Here is a 14,619-nt window from a genome sequence, read left to right as displayed (position 1 = left end):
GGATGTTTGAGAACAATAGTAACCCAAAGAATATCAGTTTGGTGATCCATCATTATGTTGTATATGTGTGGTTGTTGGGGGTGGACTCTACAAGATCTTGATTGAATACCAACATAACCCAGAACAACTCAACTCTTCACTTCTTCATTTGATGTTGTCAGTCAGACAAACTCAACTTCGATAAATACTCTCATGATAACTTCATCTATTTCTAACCTTGGTGTAAACATTGATAATCTATGTACCAGACATAGATCCAGTCTTTGTTTAATTTATGGTGATAAGGAAATGGCTTGGCAAACAATTGGACCAGAGTATAACTATTCTACACATGGTGACCAACAAGCATACGAGGATATTCTTATAAGACAAGAATGCACCGAGGATTGCAAGAAAGCTCTAGTGATCAACTTTAAACGTTTCAAGGTTTGGGCTGACAAATGGATTATGTTGATAGAGGCAACCAAGATTGGTGTTGACCCGACTAAATTCAATAGTCCCCATCCCCCGCGAAACCATTATCCATCATCTCATGATGACTACAGTCTTTACCTTCGCAGGGCGTTTGGAAAGGAATATATAAAAGAGTTTGAGGACACCTTCCTCTTACATCCCCTTGACAAGAAGAGTTTCGAGATCAACTGGACACGCAACATGCTCGACGAGGATCAGAAGTCCAAGCGGATTGAGCACGAGAAGCAATTGAATGATGCTTTGGTTGCCCTCTGCCATAAGCGCAAACGTGAGGATGTAGTGGAGACGCAAGAGGATGTCACCGATGACGATGGTGCTTATACAACCACATCATCAACAACCACCACAACCTCCACTGATGAACAGCATCAACAATAAAGAGTACTTGTTAAATTGTTTAACCGGTTGGTTATAACCATGGAAGGATGGATATAATGTTATTCTGTCTTTCGTGTAATGGATTTCAAATGATTCAATCGTTCCAGGAGGGTAGGATGAGTGTAGTGGTAGGTGGAGTACCATGGGTCGACCAGGAGAGACGAGCTATCTTTGGTGTGCAGCTTGACCAGTGGATCAGAAAGATCATAGCCAAGATGTGTAGCGAACTCGTCAGCCTCATATTCATTCATTCTGGAGAATATGTTGCAGACAAACGTGAAGATTTGATCCATTGGCGAGTAGATGTTTGAGAACAATAGCAATCCAATGAATATCTGTTTGGAGATCAAGTTGTTAGTGTGTGTGTGTGTGTGTGTGTGTTTGGCTTGTTGTTTGAGGTTTGTGTCCTGCCGAAAAGACATTGAATCCGGGTCAACTTACATTGGGCGTATCGAAACCAAAGTCATTAAAGAGTTTGATGTTGTTGACAAACAGTCCAAACAGGTAGAAGAAGGCTAACATGTATACCTGTTGCAAGGCCATCAATCGAAGTGTATGACTCTTCTTATAATGTCCAAACTCATGACACAGGATGGCCAACACCTCATCATGAGATAACTCCTTGACCAAAGTATCATACAATACAATACGCTTGTTTTTAAAGAATCCATAGAAGTACCTGTTTGTTTGATTGATTGATTGATCATCCATTGGTCAGTTAAATGAATGAAAGGTGAGAGGATTGTCATATTACATACGCATTCATATGTCCACTTCTCTTTGAGTTGTCAACAATGTACACCTTGGTGGCAGGGAAATCAACACGCTTGGCAAGCGTTAATATGGACTGGAGTAGTTCTCCTTCGACTGGTGTATATGTGTTGAACAGTGGCGCAATGAATATTGGATAGATAGTTGTCAACAATAATGAGAATCCAAGTAATAATAGCCATGAATCTATAGATTATGTTTGAATTGGTTGGTTGGGTTGGTGTCAGTGTGATATCCAATCACTCAATCAATCAATCAATCAATGACATACAGAACCAGAATAATGGACCTGACCACTTAATCACAGAGATCAAACAAGCCAATATAGGTGATCCAATTGCTGTAATAAGTAAAAGTACAGTAATCTTATCCTTAATAAAGAGCTTTGTTGTAATCTTATTGAATCCATGTCGATCCTCCAACACAAATGCAAAGTAGTAGGAGAATGGAAGGTCGATAATCGTATAGATAACAGAGTATACTAACAACAGTACAATTGAAATAAGTATCTGTTGAATGATGAGTAAGTATGATGTCACTTTGGAGTACTTGCTCTCCTCTCACACACACATACCTCATTGTCAGAGTCGATGAATGTTTGTAATATGTTGGTGGAGAGTGTCCAGAGGAATGGTAATAGTTGGAAGCATATCGATAGTACACTCAGAATGAACTGAGTCACTTTGTTAACTGAGCTAAACACTCTGTTGTGATGATGTGGAGGTCCATCGTTAGAACTATAGGTGATTGATTGATAGATTGGAAGAACGTACAACTTATCATATCCATAGAGTTGTGACTTTGCAAACTGTTCAGGTGTTGTTATATTGTAGGCGGCAAGTGAATTGGGTATAGTCTTGATCTTCAATTGAGCTCTTTGTCTACTGTTGAGATACTGAGTGGCAGCAAGCTCAACTCCAGTGCACACAATAGAGAACACTGCCCAGTTCAACATTACTTCCTATCTACTCTTATACTACTACTACAACTATTACAACAAGTCAATCGATAGAATAGTTAACTTCAAAGATCAACTTGAAAGTACTACTTTTTGTTGTGTGTGATTGATTAGTGGGGGTGAGATGGGTTGAAGGTGTGCGATTGGTTTCACCTCTGTTCACCAATGAGGTACAGGGTTAATTCAATTGGGGACAGACACATACTTGAAGAGATAAGGAGAGAGAGTAATATAGATAGATAGATAGATAAAAGGAAAGAGATATAATGGCTATTACATCTCTCTTTAAATGGTTAAATGCACCAGCTGTATGGATGGTAAAGGATTCTTCAGAACTCACAGCAATGACTGATGCAAACACTGACTTTTGGAAAGACACTTGGTATGGCTTTGATCGATTCACTGGCCATGTATATGGAAAGGATGTTGCAGAGGACTTTGTATTCCAGGTGCGTGTAAATGCCCAGTTCAAAGAATTGTACGACCAAGCTGGCATCATGATCGTCATTGACAAGTCCACGTGGGTCAAAACAGGTATCGAGCACAACGATGGTCATCCCTCCATCGGAAGTGTTCTAACAGTCGGTCAGTCAGACTGGGCAACTGCACCCTACTCTGGCGATGCCAATCGGTTCTGGATGCGAGTTACAGTGACCAATGGTTGTCTTCGTATTCAATTCTCTACAGACGGTGCAACATGGCCCTTACTCAGACTGTGTCCATTCCCCAAGTCAACATCATACTTTGTCGGTGCCTATTTCTGTAGTCCTTCTCGAGCTGGACTATCCGCAACCTTCTCCGACTTCAAGTTTAGTTCTCCACATGCCGAAAACAAGCACTTGCATGATCTGTCATAAGGTCGGTAATCAAAGAGAGAGAGTGGAGTGAACAAGTTATGATAGCGTATAAATACATCGATAGCTTTATATATTTTGTATATGGATGGATTAGATTAGATCCTAACTACCTCACATTGATCAGCATACTTGTAACTGATAGGTGATTGAATGGATGGATTGTTGTCGTCAACAAAGTTGGTGTGTGGATACTCGGCCATGATCTGACTGAACACTTGAGGCGTGACCTCTGTGCAGTTCTTCATGATGAAGCGTCGCATCATCTTGGCCTTGGTCATGACGGCTGTGATTCGACATCGATGGATAGGCAGTGACGAGAGGTTGACCTCCTTCAAGATGACCAAGTATGGGTGTAGCTTGATAAACGTCTCGTCGTTCATCATTACCGGCTCACCTGTAATATCGTCAAGGAACTGGATGCTGTCAAGTGAGAGTGACTCGAGCATTGGCAACATATCGAGCAGGGATGTGAGCGAAGACAGTGTGACTCTTGACAGAGTCATGTCAAACGATGTTACGAATCGCATTGGAACAACAAAGGCCTGATTGGGTTGGTCGTATATCTTCTTGTAGGCACTGATGAATGATGGCAGATGGGTTTTGGGAGGTAGATGGAGCCTCTCAAGGAAGACATGCTTCCTTATCAGGCTCCAGACCATGGTTGTGTCGCCGGAAAACTCGGGCAGCTGTAGCTCCGTTAGCGAAAGCTTCAGCTGACCAAGCATCTGCAGTCCATGTTCGTCACCAAACTTGGTCTCACCTAGGCTAAGTGAGGTTAGCAGCATGCTCGGTCTAAGAGCATCGATGATACTGATGTCTGCACTGGTATTGTTGAGATTGAGACTGATGAGGCATTCAACCGTGGCGCTGATGATGTTGGAGATACACTTGGCCGTCAACTTGGTGCAACCGGACAGGTCAAGCTTAACCAGGTATTTACATTGCTGAGCGATCAGCTCTCCAGTGACATCTGTCATGTTGTCCAATGAGAGTGCCAAGTGTGTAAGTGTGTTGGCCTCGATAATTGCACAAACACCCTTGTCCTGTACATAGGGCAGTGAACGAAGTATGAGCATGTCGACACTCTTCATCACCTTGCTCATTGCCTCCAGTGTCAGGTCAGAGATGGCCGAGTTGATGAGTGTGAAGTTCTCGATTTGTGACAGGTGCGGTATGAGCTCGCTGAATGTGGCATCGTTGATCCATGTGCCACTGAGGTGAACGGACGTCAGATGCTTGGAATTGCTGAACCAAGCGGCCAGCAAGTGGTCCAGACTGTTGATGTTGTAGAGATGCGAAGTTGCCACCGGTCCGTCCCTGACGTCAAAGTCGTTGAGGACAATAGACGTGAGCATGGAGAGTTTGGATGCTTCTTGAGCGATACGTGGTGTGATGACCTTGTTGGTGATATCCAAGCGGGTCACCTCCCTCAGATAGTTAAAGTAGCGACACATGAACGAATCGCCAAGATACCTGAGTATCTTGTCTGGTAGATGCATATGGCTAATCTCCTTGATGCTGGAGAATGTGAATCTGAAGAACTGGTCCAGAGGACTGCCGTCGTCGAGGAGGGATGCGAGATACATGAAGCTGATCAAGTCGTACACACGCAGCTTCTTGTTTGTCTCGCCATAGATGTCCTTGTTGTTGAGCGAGTTGGGCAGAGTGATCTTGAGGAATGGTGTGGCAATATTTCTGAGATCGACGGACCTGTGCACCTCCTCCAGCTTCTCCTTGCCCAGCTTGATATTCTCCTCAAAGTTGACGACGTCAAAGTTGGTGAACAGGTAAAAGGTAGCCAGCTTGCAGTGCATCATGCCCCACATGGCCATCAGAGTGAGGTCGTAGTTCTGGTTGGAATGGAGCATCCTCATCATGGTAATGCCACGCTTGAGCATGACATATGACTCTGTGATATGTGTCGACAGGTTGGACTTGAGTATCAATGAGGCCACCTTGCGAAGTGTGACCTTGGCAGATATGGGCATCGACATGTGCGCCTGGATCAGCTTCTCCTGACTCATGTCGATCCAACGAATCAACTCCATTGGCGGCACCACTGGTCGTAGCAAGATGTTCTTGACCTCCAATACCAACTCGGATCCCGAAGCAAAGTCCACGACAGTTGGATACTTTACACTGGACTCCACCTCGACCATATCATGAATAGATATGACATACTTTGGATTCGTTCCAAATTGCTTGTATGCCTCTGCGTTGATCTTGATGTTTAGCATTGTCATCAAACGATCCACCAATAACTTTGTATCAAACAAGTTCCTAACATCAAAGCTAAATGAAGGTTGATGGTATGTTAGTCTATGAATTGACTTGACATGTCTACAACCAACTTACTCTGAGGCCATCTCCTTCCTCGAGAGACAGTTGGGGAATGATCTCATCGCGGCAAACTTAAAGTTACCAGGTGCAGGTGATCTCCAGAATTCGTTGTAATCTTGATACTTGAGATGATTGAGTAGGATGTCAAAGACTTCCGCCATCAGCTGTGTAGACTCGTCGGATGGACGCTTGAGGGTGTCCATCTTCTCTCTGAGCTTGGCTCGAATCAGTCTCTTCCAGACACGTGCCACCAGCTCTGTGAAGAGTAGTGTCTTGATGTATCGGTTGGTCAGCTTCTGGTAGAGAACACCAATGTATCGCAGATTGACACCATGACCATGCAATATTGTTGTCAATCTCATGACCTCCAACTTGTCCCTCTTTCCAGTGCTCGTGTCTGCACCCAAGAATCGACCAAACTCTCGTGAGTATCGATTGTCAAAGAAATCAGATGCTGTGTCCACTGATGATAATGTTTCCTATTTTGATTGATCCATTGGTTGATTGATTAGTTGATAGAACTATCCAACTTATTAGAATATTACAAACATACCAAAGAGTTTTGAAGGTACTCTACACATGCAGGGATTATTTCACGATGGTATTGAAGTGTAAGATTGATGACCTCTTGATTACTCTCCTCCTCATCGGATCCAGTCTGCCATCCAGAGAATGCATCTGGACTCACTGGCTTTGGAGAGTATCTCAGCAACTCTGGTCGAAGCATCGAGTAGAATATCTGCCTGCCAACCTTGCCATGACTGGAATGAGAGGGAGAGGAGATAGTGTGTGAGAGAATGTATAACAACTTGATATAATCAAATATATAACTTACATCTCACTTGGATACTCTGGAGGGAATGCTCTTGCAAAGTCGATCATATAGTATCTACCATCAGTTCCCTTGTGAACTTCTATATCGCCTGGACCATAAATGAGTGTTGGATGGTTGAGACCAACGTAGTGACCTTTGATACACATCAGCTCGGCCATTCGCTTCATCTCCTGCTCGACCAGAGGGTCAGAGTTGTGAACTGTCTTGCCACCATCGTTTGAGCCATATACAATAGTGTTCTTGGTGATTGGAAGATTGGAGATGGCCAGTAGACGGTAACCTCGATAGTCAATGACGGCCATCAATGGGAATCGGATCAGACCGTTCGAGTACTCCATAAAGTGATTGAGACCTTTCAGTTCGTGACCAGCTGACTTTTGTGCCTTCTCGTCGGACCTACTAGTGTCACCATACATCCAGAGTCCAGGTGCAATCTCCACATCCACCACAAACTTAAAGATAATGTCGTGGCACTTGTATTTGTAGCCACCTGCGATGCCACCCAACTTGAGAGGCAGTATTGTCTTTTGTTCATTAGGTAGGTTCCTCTCTGAGATAATGATCTTGCCAAATGTATTGGCACAATATACAAAGTCTTAATCATTCATCATACAGATGGTCAGTGACTGGTCATCAATGGGAATGTGGTGATGTACATACCATTCGCAACAACTGATAGGAAGTGGAACTTATCTTGACTCTCTTCCAGGTCCATGAGATATTGATACTTCTCGTTCCAGGTGTATGCCTGACCATCCTCCTTGCGATGACACATGTCATTCTCTTTGAAGATGCTGACCTTTGGTGTGTTGTGTTCATCCAATACTACGTTATAATCGACGGGTTCTGTGTTGTTGGTCGCATACGCAAGGTAGGAGGATGATGTGTGATTGCCCTCTTCGATTAGGTAACTACCCGATTCACCAGGTGAAGTCTTTGATGTCGAAGAAGTGCCCATGTACAGATATGATGAAGGAGTTGAATGAACTGAATCGGCCATCACTGATGCATACGATGTGTATGATGTTTGTCTGTTCGACAGTCTATATAGATCGTATGCATTCTTTTGTCTTGATGATGATGATGTTGTTGTATTTTGTTGTTGTGGAGTTGGTGTAGGTTGTTGTTGCTTCTGTTGTCTTAATTGTTCAGCGGCAGATATTGGAGGAGGAGATAGAGGTGATTCACTAAAGCTAGGTGAATATGGTATTGATGTGTCCCTATTGATATTAGACCAATTGGATGACTTTCGCAGGTTTAATGTGGCCAAGTTGGAATTTATATTGTTCATATTATGTTGCTGTTGCTGTTGTTCTTCTTCTTTTTTGTCAACAACTGTTTGTTGTTGTTGTTCTTGTTGTTGTTGTTGATGATGATCCATATTGTTTTGTTATGTGTAATTAATCCTACACATTGATATTAGATAATAAATAGATTGATAGGTAGTTGTTGTTAGATTATTATTGAAATGATATGAAATGGAATGGATGTCGAGATGATGATGGTATTGCGATATGAATGAACAACTACAAAACAGTGTGAATGAGTGTTTTGGGAGTGGTGGAACACTGTTTTTGTTGTTGTTCGCGAATTTTGTATCTTTGTTTTATTGTTTTTGTTCCAAAAAAGGAAATAATAAATAGTCAAAGAGAGAGATAGAAGTTAAATAGTTCTTCTTCTACATCTTCTTCTTTATCAACCTCTTATAAATAGAGATATATATATTTATACTATTTTACCAAATGTAGTATTTGATTGATTACATAGATCTCTCACAAACTGAACGAAATGACTTGATGATGATGAAGTTGAGAATCGTATTGTTCATCGCAAAAAGGGGAGGAACCATTCAGAAGTTCATCAGTTATAATTTGATCAAATAGATAGATAGATATAAAGATAGATTGAGTGCAAATACACAATACAATCTACGAACATAAACTAAAAGATGCTACCTCTATCACTGTTACGTACTGGTCAAGGCCATCAAATTGTAAGTCGGTCATAAATGAATGATGCTATTCTATCAATGTAGTCTAACATTCAATCAATTGTAACAAACAACAATACAGATGGTCGAGCTAAAGAATGGTGAAACATACAATGGAATACTTGTCAACTGTGACAATTGGATGAATATCAATATGAAGACTATAGTTAGAACATCAAAGGTTGGTAGTACTTGATTCAATCATTCATCTGATGCTTTGTGCTACACCTACACATACACTTACACTCACACATATATACATACTTCAGGATAGTGATAAGTTCTGGAAGCTACAGAGCTGTTATATTAGAGGCAACACAATCAAATATATATCGGTGCCTGATGAGATCATCGACTTGGTGGTGGAGGAGGAACAGATTGTAAAGCATCACATGCCAACAGGTACTCCAGGCGGTCGCGGTGACGGAGGTCGCGGACGTGGTGGCGATTACAGAGGCGGTCGTGGACGTGGCGATGGTGCTGGTCGCGGCAGAGGTGATGGTGGTGCCCCTGGTGGTGGAGGCAGAGGAAGAGGCGACGGAGGTGGACGTGGACGTGGCGAATATAGAGGCGGTCGTGGTGGCAGAGGCGATGGCGGTCACCGAGGAGGCAGAGGTGGTTCATACTCCTAAAAGATATCGACATGCGACTATTGATATCAAATACAGCATAAACCYTTCTTGTAACTCAAGCAGCAATGATAGTGGACCTACTTCTATTCTTGTCTTTGCGATACGCACACTTTGGAGATGAGGATCACATTGCTCAAGTGTTCATTCAATCATTTGGCATCTTGTAGACAGTACAATACAGATGAGCGATTGACACAATATGGATGATTGTTTAGATTGTTAGATTGATTGATTTATTATTATGAATGGTGATAACTCAAAAGTTATATAGTGAATGAACCGATTGATTGGTGGATCGATCCAGTTTAGAGCTTCTTGACGAAGGATGGGTCACAGGTGAACTTGGGGCATCCACGTGGAGCTGATGGGATGGAGATCAAGTCATAGCCCTCATCACAGACGGCGATCGACAGAATGCATGGACCTGGTCTGACACAACCAGTCATCTGACGGCAACGGTTGACATCACGGCTGTAGACGGCGGTGTATCCGGTGGCACATCCAATCAATGGTGATGGTGGGCAACGCTGGCTTGGGTCAACAATGTTAATGTAGAAGGCGGTGGCAACCAACACTCCATGCTGGATGGTACCCTGAACGATGGCCTTGGTTGGGGCGGCAGTGGTAACAACCTTGTTGAACAACCACTCCATATCCAAGTGGCTGTATGAGCTGTATGGCTCGTGGAGGGCGTCCAAAGTGAGGAGGGCATCAGAGTTCAAGAGGGTGGCTCTCCAGAGGTTACTAAATTATTGGATAGGAATTAATATTAATAATTCTTAATTCTTTTGTTTTAGAATACATACTCGAATGAGGCAGAGTAGAATGAACCAGCACGGGCTGCTTGGTCCTCAGCACGGAGTGGAAGCAGACGGTAGGCCTGCTCGACGATCAATTGGCGGACAAGTTGGGTTCCGACGTAACGCATGGTTAGGTAACCGTAGACGAGGGTCTGGTCGTACTCAACCTCAAAGAGGATAGACTCATTGATGCTGGCGGCAAAGGAGACAGAGTGAACGGTGGTGTTCTCAGTGTTATCGTTGGCTCTAGTGACAGTCCATGATGGGCATGGTGTGGTGATGCAGACAACTCCGGATGGACGCAAGTTGAAGTAGGTTCCGTCGGTTTGGCCAAGAGCAGATGAGGCCATGAAGGCGCAGACCACAAGGGCGATGAATAAAGTTTGTTTGAACATTATTAAATATTGTTATATAGTATTATAATTATTATTTGTATATAATTGATTGATTGATAGTATGATATATATTTCCAGGATGATTTAGAGACTATTTATAATGATTTGAAGAGACATGGTTTGGTCCGATATTGATTGAAGAGGTTTGGTACTTCGATGAATAGAGGTATTAATTCCCAGTGCTCACTTTTTGGTTATATCACTGCAGATGGTCCTTAGACCAAGTCCTTACATCCAATCAAAATAGTGTCGTATCGGAGAGTATATTTTAATATTTACTACAAATAGATAGATAGAATTGATGATTAATTAATTAAGTAATGTTAATAGAGTCAATCTGCAAGTATAATAAACAATATGATAGATAAACAATGGCACTTCGTAGAATGGTATGAAAATTGGTCCAAGGTGAACTAACGAGTGGTATGTATGTATGTCGGGATTCAATCAAAATCAGTAGTGTTGGGCCAATCAATCCAATCAAAACCAACTACAACAAGATAKAGATAACTCTTTGTAGAGTATATAAAATACTCATTCATTCAATGCATACAATTAGTACTACTATTACTAAACAAATAATAACAATAATAATGGATAAGACTAGTCATTGTTGTTGATTTTCCAGATCTAAATTCTGTCATCATCATCTTCATGAAAATAACAAATCGTGTGTAGTGGTGTCAATATTGTACATATTCGCTTCCCTCACAAGTAAGCGACAAGATGTGTAACAATAGTAATGATGATCATTATTATGACTTATAAATGCTTATTATGTGAATGATTGAATTTTCATGATCTAGTTGACAACTACACCCTGTTTAATGGTGCAAGTCGTGTCAAACACACTCACCCCCCAAAACAAACACACTCTTTTTGATGATGTGAATTAATTAATTTTATTTATTACAAACCATTTTTGTTTCATTTAAAACTTTGGGTCGATATTGTTTGAAATTGGATGCTTGTTCGATGATCACAAGTACCTACCCCAAACCTCAATTTAAGCAACAACTTGATGTGTGTTATCATTCCAACACTAATATATAATATATCAGATACCATCACCTGTTGTTTATAAACACATAATTATATTTATATATATTAACTCTATGTATGTATCCCCTATTGATCACCCCATCCATACTCGTGGTGGTGGTGTTGTTGTTAATTTATAGGAAGAAAAGTGTTTGTCTCTATGTCTCTCCAAGTCCAAACCAATCATTCAACAACCCAAAGGACTTCACCTGCCCAACCACACACCACCTACAACAACCAACAATCATAAATAACATCAATGGATCTTTGAAACCAAACCATTTAACTAACTTAATTCCCTCTGTTGTAAATAATACTAATAGTAATTGTTGTTGTTGTTGTTGTAGTTATAACCTTAAAAAGAAAGAATGTCAACCGCTGGATTGGATAAAGCTTGGGAGAACACACAGAAGAAGGTAAGTTCACTCTATTCACTATTACATCATTACAACAATGATCATTGTTACCCTAACATTCATATACTATACATATTAGACCTTCACTAGCTGGGTCAACTCTCATTTGAGAAAGGTAGGCCAGTCGATTGAGAACATCCAGACCGACTTTGCCGATGGAATTAAGCTTGCTAGCCTTTTGGAGATCATCTCCAACGACCCAGTGTTCAAGATCAACAAGACACCAAAGCTCAGAATCCACAACATCCAGAACATTGGTTTGTGTCTGAAGCACATCGAGAGCCATGGCGTCAAGCTGGCCGGTATCGGTGCTGAGGAGCTGGTCGACCAGAACCTCAAGATGACCCTCGGTATGATCTGGACCATTATCTTGCGTTTCGCCATTCAGGACATCTCCCTCGAGGAGCTCTCGGCCAAGGAGGCCTTGTTGCTGTGGGTGCAGCGTTGCACTCAGAGCTACGGTCTCAAGGTGACCAACTTCCACACCAGCTTCCAGGACGGTCTCGTGTTCTGTGCCCTCATCCACAAGCATCGTCCAGACCTGCTCAACTACGACGGTCTCAACAAGGACGACAAGGCTGCCAACCTGCAGCAGGCTTTTGACGTTGCCGAGCGCGACCTTGACATCCCCAAGATGCTCGACGTCGGTGATATGCTCGACGTGCCCAAGCCAGACGAGCGTTCCGTCATGACCTACGTTGCCCAATACTACCATCACTTTGCCTCGAGCCGCAAGGCTGAGGCCGCCGGCAAGCAGGTGTCCAAGGTGCTCGACCTCATCATGTCGATCGAGCAGACCAAGCTCGACTACACCAAGCGTGCCACCGCTCTCGTCCAGTGGATCAACGACACCACCCAGAAGCTGCACTCACGTGACTTTGGTGAGTCTGTCGAGTCTGTCCAGGCACTGATCCAACAGTACAAGAACTACAAGTCCTCCGAGAAGCCACCAAGAGGACAAGAGTTGCTCGAGCTCGAGACCATCTTCAACTCGCTGCAGACCAAGTTGAAGCTCAACCACCGTGAGCCATTCGTCCCACCCGCAGGCCTCTCCCCACACGACATTGATGGATTCTGGTACAAGCTGGAGAAGGAGGAGCAGGAGCACTCTGAGGCTCTGCGCAAGGAGTTGAAGAGACAGAAGCGTATCGCCTACTACCTGCAAAAGTTCAACCAGATCATCAAGAGACTCGAGGCTTGGATCCAGTCCAAGGTTGCCTACCTCTCATCCAACGACTATGGTGACTCGATCACCGCCGTCCAGGCCAAGTTGAAGAACTTGGAGGCCTTTGAGGGCGAGTACCACTCATTGACCGAGCAGTCCACCAACGACTTGAACTCCATCCTCCAGCAGCTGCAGGAGCTCGGATACAGTGGCGTGCCACAGCTCTCCCAGAGACGTGACCAGTTCTTCTCTGGTGAGTTGAGCCAGGTCCAGTCCAAGGCCGACACATACAAGCAGGCCTTGCTCGACGAGTTGGCCAAGCTCCAAAAGATCGAGGACATGTTGGTCGATTTCGCCAAGCGTGCCTCCAAGCTCAGCCTCTGGATTGACTCTGCCGACGACACCGTCTCTGACCCAATCGTCGCCGACTCTATCGAGGGTGCCAACGAGTACCAGGCCAAGTTCGACGCCTTCTTGGAGGACCAGTCACACCAGTACTCTGAGCTCGAGGCTCTTGCCAACCTCACTCAGGAGTTGAGAAACTTGGGTCGTGCCGAGAACTCATACTCTGTCATCTCGTACGAGGACGTCTCCAACAAGTGGAACGCCCTCTTGGCCTCGATCGAGGAGCGCAAGGCCCTCTTGGCCCAGGAGCTCCAGGTCCAGACCGACAACGACGCCCTCTGCCAGCAGTTCGCCGAGAACGCCCAAAAGGTCAGCGACTTCTGCTCGCAGCAGACTCAGGTTCTCTCCGAGAACAACTCGGCCAGCGCCGACGAGCAGCTCGAGGTTGCCCAGAACGTGTTGACCGCTGCTCACCAGAACCAGGCTCTGTTGGACAACTGTATGCAATTGTCACAGCAGGCTGATGACCGCAACATCACCGATAACTCGCACACTCAGCTCACCATCGAGTCGGTCAAGATGAAGTGGGACAAGTTCATTGCCTTGGCCAAGAAGAAGGAGCAGGTCATCCAAGGAGAGATCCTCTCCAAGCAGCACACTGGAATCACCGCCGAGGAGTTGGCTGAGTTCCGTGCTTGCTACAACCACTTTGACAAGGACCACGACAATGCACTCAACCGTCTCGAGTTCTCGTCCTCGCTCAAGGCCCTCGGTGAGGAGCTGCCGGACGCCCAGTTGGATGCCATCATCGCCAAGATTGGCCAGAACGGTTTGGTGTCGTTCGAGTCATTCGTCGAGTACCTCTCATCGACCAGAAAGGGATCGGACACTGCCGACTCTACCCGCGAGGCTTTCAAGACCATCGCCGAAGGTCACGACTTTGTCAGCGAGGCCCAGCTCCGTGGTGCCATTCCAGATGCCCAGAAGGTCGAGTACCTTTTGGCCAACATCCCAAAGACTGCCCAAGGTTACGACTACAACTCATACGTCAACAAGTTGTACTAAAACATTTCAATCAAAGTCGTTGAATCATAATAATAAACATACCTCTGTATATCTCATAATAACTTATTTATTTCCAGGTTATGTGTTTAATGAACAACCCCCCATTTTGATTGATCACACTTATCCAGTCGATCGATCACACCCAGAAGTGGTTTAA

The 14,619-nt window shown here is 43.9% G+C and overlaps 6 protein-coding genes across 6 annotated transcripts; 3 read left to right on the top strand and 3 right to left on the bottom strand.

Annotated features, from left to right (window-relative positions):
• Positions 1–911: 911 nt before the first annotated feature.
• On the bottom strand, positions 912–2,578 carry SAMD00019534_053860 (hypothetical protein; the record flags this gene model as incomplete). Its single annotated transcript, XM_012899857.1, has 6 exons — positions 912–1,187; positions 1,294–1,531; positions 1,611–1,809; positions 1,895–2,132; positions 2,198–2,327; positions 2,397–2,578. The coding sequence occupies 6 exons, from the start codon at positions 2,576–2,578 to the stop codon at positions 912–914; spliced, it is 1,263 nt and encodes a 420-aa protein (XP_012755311.1).
• A 347-nt stretch (positions 2,579–2,925) lies between these two features.
• On the top strand, positions 2,926–3,438 carry SAMD00019534_053850 (hypothetical protein; the record flags this gene model as incomplete). The annotated part of the gene is made up of 1 exon (XM_012899856.1): positions 2,926–3,438. One exon carries the CDS (start codon positions 2,926–2,928, stop codon positions 3,436–3,438), a length of 513 nt encoding a protein of 170 aa, XP_012755310.1.
• Positions 3,439–3,533: 95 nt separating this feature from the next.
• Positions 3,534–7,994, bottom strand: SAMD00019534_053840 (hypothetical protein; the record flags this gene model as incomplete). The annotated part of the gene is made up of 5 exons (XM_012899855.1): positions 3,534–5,730; positions 5,794–6,257; positions 6,332–6,539; positions 6,614–7,208; positions 7,274–7,994. 5 exons carry the CDS (start codon positions 7,992–7,994, stop codon positions 3,534–3,536), a joined length of 4,185 nt encoding a protein of 1,394 aa, XP_012755309.1.
• A 567-nt stretch (positions 7,995–8,561) lies between these two features.
• Positions 8,562–9,235, top strand: SAMD00019534_053830 (hypothetical protein; the record flags this gene model as incomplete). The annotated part of the gene is made up of 3 exons (XM_012899854.1): positions 8,562–8,606; positions 8,686–8,784; positions 8,873–9,235. 3 exons carry the CDS (start codon positions 8,562–8,564, stop codon positions 9,233–9,235), a joined length of 507 nt encoding a protein of 168 aa, XP_012755308.1.
• A 305-nt stretch (positions 9,236–9,540) lies between these two features.
• Positions 9,541–10,430, bottom strand: SAMD00019534_053820 (hypothetical protein; the record flags this gene model as incomplete). The annotated part of the gene is made up of 2 exons (XM_012899853.1): positions 9,541–9,979; positions 10,042–10,430. 2 exons carry the CDS (start codon positions 10,428–10,430, stop codon positions 9,541–9,543), a joined length of 828 nt encoding a protein of 275 aa, XP_012755307.1.
• A 1,409-nt stretch (positions 10,431–11,839) lies between these two features.
• On the top strand, positions 11,840–14,462 carry SAMD00019534_053810 (hypothetical protein; the record flags this gene model as incomplete). The annotated part of the gene is made up of 2 exons (XM_012899852.1): positions 11,840–11,887; positions 11,967–14,462. 2 exons carry the CDS (start codon positions 11,840–11,842, stop codon positions 14,460–14,462), a joined length of 2,544 nt encoding a protein of 847 aa, XP_012755306.1.
• Positions 14,463–14,619: the final 157 nt, after the last annotated feature.

Source organism: Acytostelium subglobosum, assembly GCF_000787575.1.
Source record: "Acytostelium subglobosum LB1 DNA, scaffold: scaffold9, whole genome shotgun sequence".
Lineage (NCBI taxonomy): Eukaryota > Evosea > Eumycetozoa > Acytosteliales > Acytosteliaceae > Acytostelium > Acytostelium subglobosum.
This window is presented reverse-complemented; position numbering and strand designations above follow the sequence as displayed.